Source organism: Saccostrea cucullata, unplaced genomic scaffold (genome assembly GCF_032062105.1).
Source record: "Saccostrea cucullata isolate Sc308-1 unplaced genomic scaffold, CSIRO_AGI_Scuc_v1 ctg430, whole genome shotgun sequence".
NCBI lineage: Eukaryota > Metazoa > Mollusca > Bivalvia > Ostreida > Ostreidae > Saccostrea > Saccostrea cuccullata.
In genome coordinates, this window is record NW_026930981.1 from 119,593 (window position 1) to 139,512 (window position 19,920).

Consider the following 19,920-nt stretch of genomic DNA (forward strand, 5'->3'; position numbering starts at 1 on the left):
CAATTTATATTTAAAAAATTAAAGAAATTGTTCGAAACATATCCAAATCAGTCACTTTTTTTCCTACATGCTTTGAATATTGCAGACTTAGTGCAGCATTACGGAACACTGATAAAAAAGATTTGTCCTTCATATAAACTTTTAATCAGTAAATCTGTAATAATAGATATGTCAATATAACAGTATATAACAGATAACACTAACATAAAACTTCCTTCATTCAAAACAGTGAACTAAATAAATATCAAATAAATAATGTGAAAGAATGAACTTTTGGCACAAAATTTAAGTTGTTGCACTTGTAATGTTATAGCACTTGCAAACAATAATCATGGTATTTTATTTACTTAGTTAGAAAATCTTATTTTTTCTGAACTTTGCTGACAAGGGGAGCCATAAAATTACAAAAAATACCCGCTACTTGTAAGGCTTGATTTGCAACAGACAATGATTTTATATACATAATACCATCAAAGAATTTGTAACTTTTCAGTCTCTGAATTGCACGCTCCACATGAATGCGCAATGAGGAAATGTTTTTCGACTCCTTAATTTGTTTAGATGTCAAGTATTTGCCTTTTCCATACTGACATGGCCGACAAAATGGTGGCATATTCAGCTGGGCTCCCCTTTGAAGAAGGAGGTCATTAATTAGAAATCCGCGATCTGCCATAACATGATCACCTCGCTGAATAAGATCTAGAAATCCACTTCTCAGAGTAATGCTGCGATCTGAAATGTTTCCAGACCATAATTCAGATATGAATGTAAAGGCCCCATTTGGTGAAATCCCAACCAGTGCTTTGAAAGTGTTCTTGTTTTTGTAATTTGACCAAGTTCTGCTCTGAGCTGAAGGATTCCTCGGACGTTGAACAAAGATCTCTGTTGCATCAATTATGACTCTTGTGTTTGGGTATTTTAAACGGAAGGAAAGAGGCATATGCTTTTTTATTTTTTGCCTTGATGGCCACTTAAGTAATGGTTTTAATTGCTGATCTAGGAAACACATCCATGTGGTGAATATGGAAGAAACTGTGGACTGAGACACGCCAAACAAAACTGAACAGAACATGGTGTTCAGGCCTAAACGCAGACGAAGTAGTGCCAAAATGAATTCTTCAAATAACTGCAGTTTTCTTTGTTTACCAGGTCTCCTTAAATTTTCTGAGTGCCACTTTTTTTCATGACTTGATGATCTACGAGTCCAATACTTCATACTGGAAGCTGCACCATTCAATATGTCGAACAAACCCTTTAAAAACAGAAGAGAAGGCAGCCCAAGAAAAAGTCTTACATGGTTGTCACACTTCGTTAGTTTATCTATTAAAATCTCTCGGAAAAGTTTGTCTTTGTTTTGAAGTTTGGATTCAACTTCCTTTCTTTGTCTTTCACTTTCATTTAACTGATTTTTCAGTTGTGTGTTTTCCTCTTGAAAAGCCACTACCCTCTCCTCAAGTTGTTCACAATGAACCTACAAAGTTAAGCACACATTAAATTTTTTTGAAACAAACATTAAAAACAATAGAGAATACATATTTGCTCAAACACCCTGTACATGTATTTATGTGACATAACATGAAATAATAAAAAAAAAACAATTGCTCTGCTGTAAAAATACCTTCAGATGCCTATTTTCATGTTCCAAATTTGTTATTAGGGTATCAGCATCTGCCCAGTCTGTGTCACTAAGATGAGATGAACCTGACACAGGACTCGCTACATATGGGTGGTCATGTTGCATGATACCAGGTAGGGAATATGGTGTATCAGTTGTAATTGGAACTGTGAAAGAAAAATACATATACAAAAGCATATTTTTATGCATATGAAAATATACTGGTTATGATCTTTTTGGATATATTTGTTATTATTGATTATGCAAGTTTCTTTAATCCAGACATTTCTGATAATAGAAAAAAAACATAGATAAATGACAAACTTTTTAAACAAAATCAAAGAAGTGTTATGTTTTTAGTTATTTTTAAGAAAACTGTGTCTTCCAACCTTTTCCTCCTTCCTTGTCAGGAATAATGATTTCATGCTGTATGCCTTGATATAACTCTGCCACTGGTACTGGCTGGACAAATACACTAGTCTGTGAAGTCCTTTGTTTTTTTCCTTCAGAGTGACTTTCATTTCTGCACGTAAAATGTTTGATTAACAGTTTTTATTACAACATAATTCATGCTACATAAAAAGATATTTGTGTGTGTGTGTTTCTGAATGAAATTTAGATATTGATTATTCATGCAAATTATATTGAATATATTCTTTACGCAAGAAATTAATATGTACTCTTGTTTCCTGTCACCCGAGCTACCCTAACATTTTACCCTGCAACCCTAACTTTTTTTTATATTCATGGGGGGGGGGGGGGGGGGGGGGGGGGGGGAGGGGGGCTATTTTCCTGAAATACTAAAGTCACCCGGCCAACAATATTAACAGAGCTAATACATCTAAAGTGCACAGGATACCTTTATTTTATAAATCTTTATTAATAAACCTGCTCTGTAAAGTGTAAACATACTGTTTTCTTGTTATTACATGATACATATTCTCCATCCATTGAGCTTTGAAATTAATTTTTTCCCTACCTACCTACCCTATTTCTTTTTTTTTGGTCAGGGAACAGGAAACAAGAATATATTTTCGTTTGGCCTAATAATCTGATAATAGAAATATGGGTATCACATTTTTATGTAAAATTATCATTGATCGAGAAGCTAAAATACAAACCCCTGGGAAGATGAAGTACTGTTGTATTTTGAAGTCAATGTTTTCCTCTTTCCTTGACCCTGGGCCTGGTCATGCATGTAGTTATTATATTCAAATAAAGTTGGTATTGGGTTAGTGTCAGTGGGTCTTCCATCTACAAAATGTCTGGAGCATACTGCGTGCCAATGATCTGTGTTACTAGGTTTGAAATTTTTACGACGTACCGCATTTATCCACTGGCGCCGAAGTTTTGGATTTTTAGTTGCGGAAGGCAATACATAAAAATTGACAACATTTCCATTTTTATCTACCATATGCGGGTATTTACTGAGTCTGTTAGATTTCCTGGAGTCATTGTTACATCCCACGGCAATACAATGGTAATTTACCATGGTTATTTGCAGGTAAGACGCGGTTATTTGACATCATAAGACATGACAAGTTCAGCAGCGCGTCCTTGTTTACAAAATGTTGCCCAAGTTCACGCCAAAAACGAGATCTCGTTAGACACACTAAATATTAAAACCGCGACGGAATTAAAGACGAAATAATAGTTCCGATGTTGGCTATTAATTTTTTCCCTACCTACCTACCCTATTTCTTTTTTTTTTGGTCAGGGAACAGGAAACAAGAATATATTTTCGTTTGGCCTAATAATCTGATAATAGAAATATGGGTATCACATTTTTATGTAAAATTATCATTGATCGAGAAGCTAAAATACAAACCCCTGGGAAGATGAAGTACTGTTGTATTTTGAAGTCAATGTTTTCCTCTTTCCTTGACCCTGGGCCTGGTCATGCATGTAGTTATTATATTCAAATAAAGTTGGTATTGGGTTAGTGTCAGTGGGTCTTCCATCTACAAAATGTCTGGAGCATACTGCGTGCCAATGATCTGTGTTACTAGGTTTGAAATTTTTACGACGTACCGCATTTATCCACTGGCGCCGAAGTTTTGGATTTTTAGTTGCGGAAGGCAATACATAAAAATTGACAACATTTCCATTTTTATCTACCATATGCGGGTATTTACTGAGTCTGTTAGATTTCCTGGAGTCATTGTTACATCCCACGGCAATACAATGGTAATTTACCATGGTTATTTGCAGGTAAGACGCGGTTATTTGACATCATAAGACATGACAAGTTCAGCAGCGCGTCCTTGTTTACAAAATGTTGCCCAAGTTCACGCCAAAAACGAGATCTCGTTAGACACACTAAATATTAAAACCGCGACGGAATTAAAGACGAAATAATAGTTCCGATGTTGGCTATTATGAAGCCATATTTGCAATTAAACATTTGAAATTGAAGAAGATTTTACATTTTTCAATTCACAATTAGTCTAAGTAAAGGATTAGAAATATGCTATAGTCTGTCCCACCAAGTTACTGTAAGCACTTTTCGCATAAAATCTCAAAATATATAAATACCTTGGCTTTCAACCCAGTTCCGATCGATAGATCATTTTTTTTCCAACCTTCCGCCGTTTATCCGAACCCTCGAGGTCAACCAGTGTATACACACGGCGGCAAATTCAAAGTCTACGGAGATTTAACATGGTAAACTCGTCCATTAGCGTCCAGATTACGGGGCCGGGAACCAGTTTTCGAAGGGAGTAGTCGTCCTTTGCAAAGTAAATTTCCAAAAAATCGTTAAAAATTCAAGGAATTAATTTAAATTGCTTTTATCGATAATATAACTTTTACTTTGAATTAAAATAAATTTTAACAGCATTTAACAAATTTAATTATAAACTACGAGAAAATAGTCCGAATCTAACGAAGTACAACTTGTGGATAATGGCTGTTGGCATGATGATGCAAGCTTGCCAGGCGCAGTGTTTAAAACGTAAGTTGTTTATATATTCTGTGGTACTTTTTGCAGCTGTTGTTGTTTTCCTAGCTTATATACACACAAGAAAGAAGTGTCTACAAATACTAAGAATATAAATATATTTCAAAACGCGTGATATTGCTGACATTAGAACAACAGCTCTCTTTGTGCTCATGGTTAACCGTTCGTGTTCAGTAACGGTCTGAATGTAAGCCCATGTGTGGAAAATGAAAAGGGGTGTTTCTATGATTATAAAAGAACAGAATATAGTTAAAAAATTAGGTGAAATAATACCAAAAAGAATATAACAGCTAGTTAACTTCGTAACTAAAGTTTTAAAATTTTATTCCTACTTTCATTTTCAATTTATAACATTTCATGTACATACTACATGCATTTGGCAAATAAATAATAAGCTAGAGATCTAAAGTGCATTTTTATTTTTTCATGTATGTGTTGTATCAACACCCTGGGGACATCAAAACAGTTTTCAATAGATGACACATTTTGGAATTATTTTTCAAAAACTTTTTATAATATTAAAATGTGCATGTAATTTTTCATCAAGTCTTTGGATTGAGTTCTATAATGGTCATTTATGTACATGCATGCATATTGATGAATTAATTAGCAGAACCAGACATAAAGTAGATGAATATGCACATACTGACTACTGTTTCAGAAAATAATGATTTGTCTTGACCTTGCAGTTTAAATGAGAAAGTAATTATATATGTAGTATTCATGAAAGGAAAACAGAAAAACTAAATAGAAGAACATGTCTGAATAGTTTGATCAGCACAAGAAGTTAAGATAGGCTTCATCTAAGTACAGACTTTAAAATAAAATTGATATACATGTAACATCAGAGGGAATCTTCCATTACCCGGTTATACTAGCTGTCATGCACATATTCAGAGTTCAAATTCTCAGTCTGGTCATCTCGAAAAAAAAAAATTTTGATTGCCCTGTCCCAACCAACTGGCTAAAATGACTCAAAACTTTTTTTTATCTCCAGGAAGCAATTAACTTTTTTTGTATTCTAGAGAACACATTATTTATTTATAATTACCGGTAATTTTTCTGAGAATAATTTTCTCATCTACCTGTATACCAACCTAATCCTGAGTTGGGAGAGGGCAGGCCTCAACAGCATTGTTTTTTCTGTAAAGTCCTATACTGCTCAAATGTGAACTTAATTTGAAAATTTCTGTTTCCTTAATTCCAAGATTTTCATTTAAAGTACTTGTTTTTAAAAACCGTAGAGCATAATTAAAATATTTTTGTTTGATGTACCCTGACACACATTTTTCAAGGTGGGTAGGTAGGTATCTTTTTTTGGCTTAATAATATTGATCAAATTGATATCAAAGTGTCATTAAAAAATTCCAGACTCAACAGAAATTTATTAATATTTTCAATACACACTGGATATCTAGACAGATGAAATATATATTGTTAAAAAATTATTAATCTAAAAGTATCCATTAGAAATCACATACCACAATTTTAAAAGGAAACAGTATCTATTTCTAATAAATAAAACAATTTTTTTTTAAATCAAAAATTCAAAGTGCTGAAAAAATGATTGAGTTGGGGTATTTTTGATGGGTCAGTCTGAGTACATCAAAGAAATTTGTTTATATTGTTGCCCTTATTTGCTAGTACTGTATTTGGTTGACTTGAACTTTGACCTACTTTACAAAGATACCCCAGAAACTTTAAATTAACTAAAGAGTTTTGAATATTGAGTGATGTATGTTGATAATTAACATTAATTTTATACATGTTTATGAGCTCATAAAACTGTTCTTTTAAACTATATGATATTCAGTAAACCACAAAAACTGATATCTTAATATTATGAAAATACATTGGGATGGAATCTCACAAAGTGGATCGTGCAATGTGACAATTGCTTTGAAATATGTAACACATGTAAAATGATAAATAATTATTTATGATGATTTCAACTTAATTATTCAGTTGAGGGTTGCATTCTGTATATGCTAGTAGCATAAAAATAGCTGACCACTTTTAGATTTTATAGATACATCTTTAATTAAAGAAGCTAAAAGCAGGTGACATATGTGTTCCTTGGAACACTTTAGTTTGTAATGATATTGATGTCCTGTACTCTTTTATAACTCTTTCTCTTCTTTCAGCAATGTTAAGCTTGATTTAACCACTGCAGTATAAGGAGAGAAGCAGACCAGAAACCCTGACTAAAGTAAAGATGATTTGCATAACAAAGGCAGTAAGTTTACCATATAATATTCAAGATCTTCAAAATATCCCGTCTCTTTTAAATACATGTATTGAGAATGATTTGTTGAAGCTCAGCACCTGTCAGATGTGACTGAATACATGTTACATTTTTCCCTCATCATTCGTAATCTTCTTCCAAAGAACCACTGGCCAGAAAAGTTGAAACTTATGCAGAAGCATCCTGGGGTAGTGTAGATTCTAAATTATTTAAATGACCCTTGGGGTAGGGTGGGACTACGATAGGGAACCCAACTTTTACATTGAAATATACAAGAAAAATCTATAAAAAAAAATCTTCTTTGGCATTACCAGTACTAGGCAAGCAAAGCTGAAACTTATGCAAAATCATTTTGGGGTAGTGTAGATTTTAAATTGTTCAAATTATGACCCCAGGGGTTAGGTTGGGTCACAAAAGGTATAACAAGGGGGAAATCTGGTAAAGAACTGCATCGTCAAAGCTATTCAGGTAATTATAAGTGATGTGGCTCATGAGCCTCTTGTTATATAAGTTGTGATATTTTACAGAAAATTTGAGAAAATATTAACTGCAAATCTGTGTCTAAGCACCTGTAATACTGCACTATCTCACCATTTGAAAGAATAAACAAACATTGATAAAAAAATGTAATTATAACTGAAGCATAGAATATTTGATTATACTTTTATTGCTTACTAAATTATGTTTTTATAGGATGAATAAATCACAAGAGTCCAAAGTTTTGATGACCATGCAGAGTCGAGATATTGAAACAAAGACATGCCTGCACTGTTCACTCAATTTTTCAGAATAACGTGTCAGATTGAAATCCATTTTATGTTGGACTAAACAATCAGGACATTTTTCTGGATCACAGGTTGTAAGTGTTTACATTGTATATGAATGAGAAAGATTTTGCTCTTCCTATGTATACTTCAGATTGAAACCTGAAAATGAGAATTGACCAAGTATATGTATTTTTGATAAGTAAACAATTCATATTAATATGATGAGCACAATCTGAATTTTTATTGTATCTTTATATTTCACTTTGCACAAATTTAAAAGTATTTTTTATGCACTGAAATCTTTATGATGATTTAAAATGTTTTATCATTAAATTTTTTTTCAGGCACAAAGTATTGACAAAATCAAAGATTACCTGGTATTCTGCAAATGGAGTGATCATTGGATGAGCCAGACAACACCATTTTCCTCAGAAATTTTAGAATAGAGGCAATCTCCATCTTCATAGATGACTGATGTTGACATTTTCTCACTTCTGTTTCATGTCTTTTCTACAGCATGGACTCCAGCATCAGTGGGCACTTGACAATTATTCTTCTTATTTTGTTCTAATATCCTTAAATATAGGACAAACAATTCATTTATCTTTTAAAATATTGTTAAATTTTACTTAATAAAACGATGAAAACAGTGCAAACAAACTGGTTTATCCTATAATCTAAAGCTGTTTTATGTCTCGAGCATTTATAATTTTACGAGACTTATTAAAAATCTGTTAAGGTACTTGGATTCTCAGCCAAGAAGGATAACTCTTTAATTTATAATTTAATTCAGAATCTCAAAATGAATCTTGAAAAATTAAATCTCTTCATGCAACAGTTTTTATTTTATCATGATAATGTTTATAACTTCTCAATGTCCTTTAAGGTTGTTTGAAGTTCTCAGAAAGTTCTTGTAGAAAGTTGAAATGTTAACCTAATATAGTAAAACTCTGTTAAGGAAAAGTCAATGGGACCTATGAAAATACTTTGCTTTAACCATAATTTGTTTTATCCGTATAAGGAATTCATTAATTTACATAGCTGGGGATCCAAGGTTACCTCGCTATATCTGTGAATTCGCAATATCTGTGTTCATATTTAGACAAATTTTTGATATAAAATCTCTTACTTAAATAAGAATTTTACTCTTAATTCACACAAATAAACAGAAATAATGATTTGACATTTGAGGGCGAGACAGCCCCATGACAATGGGCCGAGACAGAGATATCTCAGCCCCAAGGGAGAGACAGCTCTACTCAGGCCCAAAAAAATTATAGTCTTGTTTCCTGTTACCCAACCTACCTTAATTTTTCGCACCTGACCCTACAGTTTTTTAGGTTTGGAAAAAATCTGGAATTTCTGTAATTTCATGTTCCATGTTCTAAAACTGAAAAAAATAATGTATATTCAAGTGGTATTTTATGATACTACCGGGTATATGTTTTAAATATGGACTTTCATAACATACTACTTGAGTCATGCATCAAAAGACAAAATTTAATTTGTAATGAAAATATTGGTCTATGACATGTTTAATTTGGTGTTGTATTAGTTCATATCGAAAATAAAAAGAAATTAAAAAAATAAAATAATTTTCCTGCCTACCTACCCAATTTTTTTTCAGGCTGGTAGCAGGAAACAGGATAATTATTTTTTTGGCCTTACAAGGCACTGTCTCACCTAGTCCAAAACATCTGTATCAGAGCAGATACACTACTAGGTATATGATATAGGCATATATGCATGTTTGCGTACTAGGGAACGGTCAATGAATAAACTTACTTATAAAATTTACAAATACAAAAGGAAAAAAAATTGCTGGGACTCAAAAATCAAACTCAAGAAACCTGCATTATTTCATACCTTCAATATATATGTATCTGCAGGTACTTATGGCTTAACATGTATAATGTACATGTTTGTGCTTTTCTATCTTGTAGTTGCACCAGGCAGCTATTCAGATTCCTGCAATGAAAATTTTTGTGCTGAAAACTCATAAAAATTAGAAGGCTTTCTGTTAAATTGTTTTATTGAAATAGGGAAAGGAAAAAAAATTATAATATATTTTTAAAAATCATAATCCTTCACACTTGCATTCTGTATTTTAATTTTATGTGTATAGGAATATTTTAAATTTTGGTATTCTGTTATATTTAAGGTAAACAAAAATGTATATCCTGGGTCTGAATTTACCTAACACCGATACATTACAGGAAGGTTTGGAAGGGCAAGGTCAAAATTCATTGGTGACGTAGTTTAATTGATGCAGACAACAAACGTTGTTTTGCACCGAGATTAAAAATAAAATATCAACGAAGGATTTATGTGTTCAAAGAGTTGGAAGTATAACAAAGTCAGGAAATACTGTAGCATGTGCATGTGAGGACATCACTTGTTCACATACTGTGACATAGAAACGATAATATGACTTATTTTGACCGTGTGTTACAGTTTTTTAACAAACGTAAAGGAGTTGGATTTATAAGGAAAGCTAAGGTGAAACGTTAAGGTAAGGCAGCAATTATAATTTTTAAAAATCTTAATCCTAGTGATATTACTTTGATTGATCTCTAATGTTACGTGTTGGCTATAAATTATAAAACTAATTTTACTTGAGCTAAATTTGCAGTAGCCTAGCCTCGATTATTCTATCGAAATGTTATGTATGAATTGAGTCATACCTCTTTGCCTTTATGCAGTGACTAACCCTTTTATGAATCTTTGGTCCCTTGGGTCTCAGTCTGGGTATGAAAGTTTGTTGAAGAAGTAATATTTCTTGTAGTATAAATATATACTTGGAAGTCTCGGGCGTTATAGGTTTTTCGGACGTCGATAACCATAGAGCACTCCCGAACGTGTGTGACGTCATTTCCTTACTGACGACGACGTACGGAAAATTACGAACAATGGATGATCCCCTTCCGAAGTGGTGGCCATTTTGACAATGTTAAATCTCCGTAGACTTTGAATTTGCCGCCGTGTGTATACACTGGTTGACCTCGAGGGTTCGGATAAACGGCGGAAGGTTGGAAAAAAAATGATCTATCGATCGGAACTGGGTTGAAAGCCAAGGTATTTATATATTTTGAGATTTTATGCGAAAAGTGCTTACAGTAACTTGGTGGGACAGACTATAATAGTAAATATCAATGACGCAACATTTATTTAATTCTTAGCTTGTCCAAGAACTTTACGGTCAACCCTCATATACGCAATAGTTGAATTTCTTGTTGCCCTATATTGTTGCATTTTTGACTAACGTTGCTGCAACCTCATTGTGTCATCCGTGTTTATTTCTACATGTGAGTATACACGAAAATGGTAGTCAAATCAATTTCACAGTTGGCTTTGTAGAAAAACACAGCGAATGTAAATATTACATATTGTACTAAACTTTACTTCCAGAGGTACTAACTTGTCTTACTACTAGATTTGCTGAAATACGAACCTGAGTCAGAACTAAGTTTGACTGACAATACTGTTAACCAGCTATTATTTGCGTCATATTTTATTTGCGATTAGACAGATTGCAATCAGTCTTCAGTGTTTAATTTTTGTGACCGCGGTTAAAAAACTTTCTCTACCAAAACAAAGCAAAATAAATGGCTTGCAGCGATTAATATTTGCGAAACTCATGTACATATCTCACACGTCAATAATAGTTGGTTTAATCTATATCAGCTCTAAATCCTCAGTACTTACTTGACAGTTGCCCATTCTTAGCTCCCACACTCGAGTCATCTTTCGCTCTGTCTGGGGGGTTAGCCACTAAAAGTAGAAAAAAAAAAATCGTATTCAGGGCTTGTCACATAATCTGCAGAGTTCTCAATGTTTAAGTGTTCTTTATAACATATTCAAGGCTTGTCATAATATCTACGGAGTACTCTTAATGATTTAGTGTTCTTTATAACATCTCACATTCCTCCTCTTCAAGAAATGCAAGACCAAGAGTCATCATGATGAAACAACGATTATCTGAACAAATATTATTTATATACGCCATAGCTGACCACTGACAAACCGTTTTTGACATGACATTTAGTTTGTTTCCATTAACATTGACAGTTTTCTCTTGATATCCCTGGAATTGTATGTTAGCTAGGGTAATACATCCATGCTTGAACAAAATGCAAGCTTGCATGTTTGATGTTCTACTAATTACCCACATTTCTTTAGAGGATACGATGAAACCAAAAGTCATATTATTTTCTTATATATTTTTTGAAAATTAGATTATCATTATGTATATGAACAAGTTTGTGATAAGACAAAATATCAGCATAAACCTCATAGAAATACAGAACTTTTGAGCATGATACAAGGGATTGCATGTCTGGACAAAGTTTTCTGTTGAAATCAAAGACCAGAAAGTCTGGCAAGAAATGCATATTCCAAAGTCTGCGACCATTCTGATCTGGTCAGTTTGACAGACATAAACAGACATTGGTCATTAAGACAATGGTCATAAAATAGGGATTTGGCCAAGACCCAGTGTAATGAGTTACACGGTATCCCAATATTAAGCTTATTTTATTACCCCTTTCATCAATTTTTCTTGGTTACTAGGAAAAGACGACCCTTGAAACTAAAATGGAAGCAATGGACCAGAGGACTTTAACGAAGAATCGGGCAATAAAAACCACAGTGCCGATTCCCTGTCTCCCCCCTCTAAGAATGTCTACTGTATTGATTCCTCTGTGAAATCTTTGCATCACGAACAGTTTGTGTCAACAAATCTACTGCTGATTGTAAACAAAATCTGACATCAAATTATAAGGCCTGTTACTCTTTGAAGAAAACCAAACTCAAAGTTTAACAGTCAGTGACACTGCATGACTCAAAAGACTTCACCAGTTCAACAGACAGAATGATTGTGTGATCATTTATCTTCAAACCCGTGAGGATGGCACCAGACCTGCCTTTTATTATGTTTTTAATTACAGTATGTTCAATGAAATCAGAAGTATGTTACTCAGGTTCATCAACCAAACAGAACATAGTCCTGTACTTTTGTTTTATTTTAAATTCTTCAAATGTTACTCAAATTAGCTTCACTTTGAAAAGCAGAGTACGTCCTGACAATATCTCATAAGAATGCAGATCGAGCTAAGTATTTTAGGAAAAGGTTGGGGTTTTTTTTGAAATGGTTTTATACATATTTTTTTTACTTCATAAAGATAAAAGAGGGACTGTCTGTATAATATAAGAATGTGCAATAACAAGAGGCCCATGGGCCACATCGCTCACCTGAGAAGCTTTGACCATTCTGTTCTTTACCAGATTTCCCCCTTGTAATACATAATGCATCCCCACCCTACCCCACTGATCATAATTTAGACATTTTGAAATCTACACTACCCCAGGGTCCTTCCTTGTGCACATAAGTTTCAGCTTTTCTGGCCCAGTGGTTCTTGAAAAGAAGATTTTCAAAGATTTTTCATATATATTTCTATGTAAAACTTTGATTACCAATTGTGGCCCCACCCTTCCCTCAGGGGTAATGATTTGAACAATTTAGAATCTACACTACACCAGGATGCTTCCACATAAGTTTCAGCTTTTCTGGCCCAGTGGTTCTTGAGAAGAAGATTTTCAAAGATTTTTCCTATATATTTCTATATAGAATTTTGATTCCCCATTGTGGCCCCGCCCTTCCCCCGGGGGTCATGATTTGAACAATTTAGAATCTACACTATACCAGGATGCTTCCACAAAAGTTTCAGCTTTTCTGGCCCAGTGGTTCTTGAAAAGAAGATTTTCAAAGATTTTCCTATGTATTTCTATGTAAAATTTTGATTCCCATTGTGGCCCCGCCCTTTCCCTGGGGGTCATGATTTGAATAATTTAGAATCTACACTACCCCAGGATGCTTCCACGTAAGTTTCAGCTTTTCTGGCCTAGTGGTTCTTGAAAAGAAGATTTTCAAAGATTTTTCCTATATATTTCTATGTAAAATTTTGATTCCCCATTGTGGCCCCGCCCTACCCCCGGGGGTCATGATTTGAACAATTTAGAATCTACACTACCCTAGGATGCTTCCACATAAGTTTCAGCTTTTCTGACCCAGTGGTTCTTGAGAAGAAGATTTTTTAATGACCCCACCCTATTTTTGTCTTTTCTTGATTATCTCCCCTTTTGAGGGGACTTGGCCCTTTATTTTAACAAGTGAAATTCCCCTTCAACCAAGGATGCTTTGTACCAAGTTTGGTCAAAATTGGCCCAGTGGTTCTTAAGAAGAAGTCAAAAATGTGGAAGTTTACAGACGGACAGACAGATGGACGAATGGACGGACGGACGACGGACAAAATGTGATCAGAAAAGCTCACTTGAGCCTTCGGCTCAGGTGAGCTAAAAAAGGATAATAGTTATGCATATTACTGTGGCCTTTTTCCTCAAAAGCTTGATCGACTGTGATCATTTTCATAACTGAAGTGATTGTTTTTGGACCTTTAGTTTTAATAATATCTTTCAGACATCTTCACAAATATAATCGGGTCATATCTGAAGATTTTCGAATCCAGTCATCATAACTAGTTTTGAAGTTGTAAAAATTAATATTTTCTTTTATTTACAGAAAAATCCTGATTAAATGTGACTTAATCAGAACAAATCACTATCTACCTAAAATTAAAAAAGAACTGCCCTTCTCCATGTTGTAAAGCATATATTAATCACATTGGTCAGAAGGTTGCCAAGCACAACATTGAGTTGCTTGGTAACATTTCTTAGACCATAGTGATTTATAGTTATCATTATTTCTGAATCAACATCCTATCTGGAGATTAAAATGGAAATAATCAAATAAATCATAAACCATCTAAAAATATTAATGGATATTAACTTAAATTGTTGTAATGAAATATATGGAGATAAAAAACAGTATTCAAGCTCAAAAGTCCAGTAAAGAATACTTAATAGGAGCAGTGCAAACACAGACCTAAAAAAAAATCAGAGGTGGGATCGGGTGCTATGGAGGAGTGAGCATCCCCTCCAGAATGGTCACACCCAATAAAATTCATCCAAATAACAAAGACTGGTGATGATTAAGTTAAACCTCCTTTGGTTTACTGATAACATGGTAACGAACTCAAGTTCATTTTATCAGTTTTTCATATTATTTAGCTAATACTTTCACATAACTAATGATTTTCTTTATCACATTTTTAGGCTTTTTGGATTTACAAGGAAATGAATAGCAAGCCTACAGCTTAAAATGGACCCAGCTTATATAAGATAGTTTGGTAAATTTCTGTTGGTTAGCAATACAAGATTGAGAAAATAAGAAAAGCCTGGCTTCTTCTAGTTGAAAATTTAAACAATAATTAAAACCTAAAACAAAAGTAATGATTTACAAATAAGTATGAAGAATAATACCTCTCAGATCCTCAAAAAAGGAAAAATTTCAAAACAAAACACCAATGTTAAGTGAAATACTGTTGCTAAATTTTGCAACACCTTATTTTTGCGAGATTGCTTCTCCAAGTATTTAAAAGCAGATCAAAATTTTAAAGAATTTCGGTTAGTGCTCTTAGTCTTTAAGATTATAATTAAGGAATAACTGTCTTATTTTTTGATTTCATGTGATCAATCGATTTGCTTGCATCAAATTATAATGCAAGCAAATCGATTGATCATCATCATGAAATCGAAAAATAAGACAGCTATTCCTTATTAATTTACATGCTCTTTATTCCACAAATCCATGTGCTACAAGAATAGCTTCTTTCTAGCTATTTGTCCTGCCCTGCTCATGATTTTTTTTTTACCGCGCCTATTGATGAACAAGTACATTCATGGAGAAATAAATAGAGGATATTCAATGTTTTGTTGTTGAATATGGAATTTATTTCACGAGTGGGACAGGATTTTTGATATTTTCACGAGAGCGAAGCACGAGTGAAAATATAAAAAAATCCTGTCTCACGAGTGAAATAAATTCCATATTCAACTACAAAACATTGAATTTTCTGTTTATTACATTTAAAAAAAAAAAAATCTATGATTTTCCTTTGCCTCTGTCTTTTTGTAATACAGTCATAGGCTCATGACGTCATAGTTGAGCGGTTGAGACGTCATAGCTAAGTGAGGTGAAAACACTCTAAACATGGATTTAGCAACATATTTCTGGTAATTTTGACAGTTTTATTCACGGTCAGAATGGTTTATTTATTTCCATCTATCTTATAATAGGTCAATGTAGATTTTTTTACAGCAATCTTCGTTATGGGAAGGGAAATCTTGAGTTTTCCCAAACTTCTGATATTCATCACACTGTGACAGGATATCATTTTGATATCCTTTCACACTGTGACAGGATATCATTTTTATTCAATGAATAAATTACAGTATTTCATGGGTAAAAATGTAATAAAGTACATTAACTATATGTAATTTTATCTCGGACAAAGACATTGGAAATGTAAATACTTAAATATAAAAGCAGATGGTCTCCAGTGATTATACAAAAAAAGTTCTTACAAACCATAAAAAAATGATTTACAGTAAACCAATCTCTGTCCTCCCATATTCTTGAGATCACTTGAATGTAGTCATTTACATTGTGAAACAAAATTAGTTCAAGTACATGCAAACAAATGTGTCAATCATAATATTATTTAAAGAATAGAATTTAAAGCATCAAAATACCTCTAAATAAGATTTCCATTAACCTAAGTTCTGCACTGAGAATATCCACTCAAACGCTCTCAAATTAAATTTACTTCCTAAACACAGAATAAAGCTAAATCTTAATACAACAGATTCTCAGATACCAAATTGCAACATGATACAATACAGACCCTAAGTCATCCATCTGCACTTCCCAATGAATACAAAAACTGTTATATGCTCAACATTTAGGTGAGTAAATTGACAAGAAACAAAATTATACCTGAAAATGACAAATGAACCTGGGACAATTTCTAGAATGATACTCACTCAGTAAGCTGTAAATTCCTCTAGGTACACAGAAGTGAATGCGTTATCTCCTTCTGTCAAAATTAGCTTTAAAGTTTGATTTTTATCGGGGTCTGGAATTCGGTTTTAAGTCTGGAATACACCCATTTTTCTTCTAAATACAGATTGATGTTGCGTCAAAGGAAAAGCAATGCATTCAATCACTGTGTATTGTCGTTAATATGATAAGTAACAGTAGATAATTTGTTGAAATTACGACAGAAACAGATAAACTATAGAGTCGTCATTTAGAAATTGATCTTCTGGCAAAACACAACAAGCCAACAGGCTGCTGATGAGAGACCAGTAAACTAATCAAATCTGGTACCTCAACAGGAATATCTGACCAAATGGCGGCTCTTATTGGAGAAATGCTCACAGATAAATATATTACTCAGGTTTCTTACTAATAGGGGGAAACTTTCACCAGAGCCCCCCTATCCCCGCCCCCCAATCCATGAAAACATTAATTAAACAATGCACAGAGAATTATAGAAGACAGTGTTTAATGGCATCCCTGCTGTTCAATAATCAATCGATGGGGACATTAACCCTTTATCAATCCAACGCTGATTGGTTAGAAGTTACACTTGGTCATCCTATAAAATTCCTACCACATAGGAATTAATTGTATAAGCCAGCAATTTGATATGGATGCCATTGTATATGCAAATATTCCCCTAACCAATTAATTATTGCCTTTATAAGCAGAGAATATGACAACCTATCTGTCAGATTTCTTGCTGGCGTCTAAAGATATCTCTCTGTAAATTTGATAACATACCCTGCTACTGTTCCCTCAGAGATTTTATTGAACTATAGAATTATCTGAAATTTTTTTCATTCATTTCATTAATTTAGTATATCAAAAACAAATAAATTAATAATTAATGAAAACAAACAAAAGAAAAAATTGCTGCAAATTCAAGAGCATAATCAAAGCAAATTGAAATCTCTCCTTTTCAACATATGCTCTTCATGCCCCCTTTTTTTTTGAAATTGCAGAATTCAACCAGCAATGAATTACAGATTCAATCTCTGATCATGGTTTTCAGATGATGGTTCAAAATAAAAATTTGCAGAAATAGAAGAATCTTTAATAATAGAATGCTGCAAAACATATCAAATGACAACAATCAATGTTATATCATAAATAAATGAACTGGACTGTGTACTCAAATTGAATTCAAATCAATCATCTAACCATAGTAAGTTAGTGTCAATGGCTGACAGCTATTAAATTCTGTTTCCTATAAAACACTGGTGACTATTCTAATACTGAATATTTAATTAGAATTTCTCCATTATTTCCCATTAGAGTTTCTATATAGAAGTCAGTCTACGGTCCCAGCAGGGGAGAAAATTGACGAGACTGAGGAAGAGAATGAATTCTCCTTCCACAGATTCATACATTAATTAAAACAGTAATCAAGGCAGTATTGATTAAAAAGTAGATTGTTATCTCTATATATTCATTTCCAAATTCATATAATGTAAATTGTGAAGACTTGATGTTCTCTATAATAACAATTTTAATTCAAGCATGAGAATTCATCAAAATGTGATATTTGGGGGAGGGGGGATAACTTGAGATCACTGAAGTTAATTGGTATTTTAAAACTGTAAATTGATATGTTGAACAATCAAAATAGAATTACTGGAATATTAACATTCACTTTGAATACACTCCACAAAGGGAAGAAGAAGAAAAAGTTCCCAAAATATTTAAAATTATTGGAGAAACCAATAAATGAAGAAACTTGATACATACACAGAACACGATGTATTGCAGTAGGTTTCTATTAAAAATCTGTGATGTATTGACTTCAGCGCATACGTTTTAACGCAGCAAAATTCACAAGAAATGAGGCACGTCACAGTACCCTGGACTGCCGTCACAATTGAATACAATAACGTCACAATTAAAATGACGTCAAATTGCGCTAAAGTGTTTCGCTAATCTTGCTTTATAGACAATGCTTGTTGAAAGCTGGCTCATTCTGGCATTTTTATTACTTACATTTAAAAAAAAAATTTTTTTTAATTGTTAAACAACTTTGAAACATAATTTATTTTGAGGTATCAATTTCTTGGTACAGATTCATTAATTTTATCTTGTTTTATTTCAATTTATGAGTTAGAAAAAATCCCACTGCAACCAAAATTAAACGATTTTAGTCTTTCTCCTAGAACTTCGAAGTGTTTATACTCACCATTTTTTTTTTGAGCATAAAGAGAAAATTATGTCATAATGTAAGAATGATTTAATTCTTCGAAACTTATGCAGTATTACAATCGGTTGTTGATGTTATGTAAACCTATTGCAACTTATAAAATATCTAGTTGGATAAAATAAGTACTATATTTGTGTTTTGATATGCCCCCTTTTCACTGCAATAAAGGCTACCCCCGATTTTCTTTTCATTTTTAAAAAGAGGGATGTGAATTGCATGACATATGTGAAAATCAAAACATTTCATCATTTAGTATTTTTTTAATTTGTCAATTCCTTTGTTTATTGTGGAGTTTTAGTATGTAATTGTGTATAAAAACACGAAAAATGGTCCACATCTTGAAAGTGCCCCTATTTGACTACAATAAAGGCAAGGTAACAAAATTTTATTCTAATTTTTCTTTGCATAATACATACAAATTTATTTTCAAGAATCAAAATTTTTTATCATTCCGTTTTCGTAATTTCCAACTAGATTGGGCCTCATTAAAAATCTGTGATGTATCATGTTACTTTTTACCATTATGATATCGACCTTACCAAAATTCACAAGAAATGATCAGGCACATACAGTCCAACCTTGTTGTCTCTATTTAAGTTGGACCAAGAAAAAACAAGATATCCGAGCATTTGTCATGCAAAGGCTAAAATACAAATTTTCCCAAGTTTGGACTTCCAAATGACCTCGGGATATCCAATGTTTTCAAAATTTTACAGATATGGAAGTTCAACTTGTATATAAATATAAATAATATATTGGGGAACACGGCTTCAGGTATTGGATAATAAATTTGATGATTTCAGGTATATTAGCTAGACTCAATCATGCACTCATCATATCCATGATGCAATGGTGAATTAGGTACATAGCATATTGACACAATTTTAAGAAAAAACTGTTAACTCATTTGTCAGCAGTCTTGTTGCAAAATTTTCTCACATGATCAAACTTAAAATTTACAAAATATATAGAGTCCACTAAAGCTAACTTTAACATTTCTATTGGTCTTTAATAGTAAAATTTTGGAGTTCATCCTTTTTTATATCTGCAGAAGTCACTTATATTGTTCTATATGTCCCTTTAAGAATCATATAATTTCTCTCTCTAAATAAGACCCAGTATTAGGTACACTTATGGCCTGG

General features: G+C 33.0%; 2 protein-coding genes and 2 long non-coding RNA genes across 15 annotated transcripts in view; 1 reads left to right on the forward strand and 3 right to left on the reverse strand.

Moving 5' to 3' along the window:
* LOC134230855 (dual specificity calcium/calmodulin-dependent 3',5'-cyclic nucleotide phosphodiesterase 1A-like) overlaps positions 1–19,920 on the reverse strand; it is a 130,305-nt gene that overhangs the window by 30,195 nt on the left and 80,190 nt on the right. For 10 of the 11 annotated variants that reach the window (XM_062712719.1, XM_062712718.1, XM_062712716.1 and 7 more), the window contains one exon: positions 11,292–11,357. In XM_062712719.1, the coding sequence (XP_062568703.1) occupies positions 11,292–11,357 (66 nt within the window). Of the gene's footprint in view, positions 1–11,291; positions 11,358–16,526; positions 16,546–19,920 lie in introns of those variants that run through there. The other variant, XM_062712720.1, reaches the window with a different exon arrangement.
* Positions 99–3,280, reverse strand: LOC134230833 (uncharacterized). The gene is made up of 5 exons (XM_062712687.1): positions 2,737–3,280; positions 2,005–2,138; positions 1,619–1,782; positions 469–1,471; positions 99–154 (listed from the first exon to the last, which is right to left on the reverse strand). Exons 1-5 carry the CDS (start codon positions 3,105–3,107, stop codon positions 99–101), a joined length of 1,728 nt encoding a protein of 575 aa, XP_062568671.1. The 5' UTR covers positions 3,108–3,280.
* LOC134230846 (uncharacterized) lies at positions 4,450–8,064 on the forward strand. The gene is made up of 4 exons (XR_009984430.1): positions 4,450–4,568; positions 6,719–6,810; positions 7,513–7,678; positions 7,931–8,064. It is a non-coding gene; the product is annotated as an uncharacterized LOC134230846 (long non-coding RNA).
* Positions 7,624–10,731, reverse strand: LOC134230847 (uncharacterized). 2 transcript variants are annotated; one of them, XR_009984431.1, is made up of 5 exons: positions 10,271–10,731; positions 9,453–9,554; positions 8,892–8,976; positions 7,961–8,161; positions 7,624–7,745 (listed from the first exon to the last, which is right to left on the reverse strand). It is a non-coding gene; the product is annotated as an uncharacterized LOC134230847 (long non-coding RNA). The 2 variants fall into 2 exon arrangements; XR_009984432.1 differs by lacking the exon at positions 9,453–9,554.

What these genes read in the sequence shown, in the direction of transcription:
- LOC134230833 (XM_062712687.1), bottom strand. Translation starts at nt 3,107, where the DNA reads ATGGTAAATTACCATTGTATTGCCGTGGGATGTAACAATGACTCCAGG. An exon ending in AGTACTTCATCTTCCCAGGG is followed by an intron (nt 2,139 to 2,736) that starts GTTTGTATTTTA and finishes TTTTACGTGCAG; the next exon opens with AAATGAAAGTCACTCTGAAG. An exon ending in AAGTTACAAATTCTTTGATG is followed by an intron (nt 155 to 468) that starts GTATTATGTATA and finishes CTATTATTACAG; the next exon opens with ATTTACTGATTAAAAGTTTA.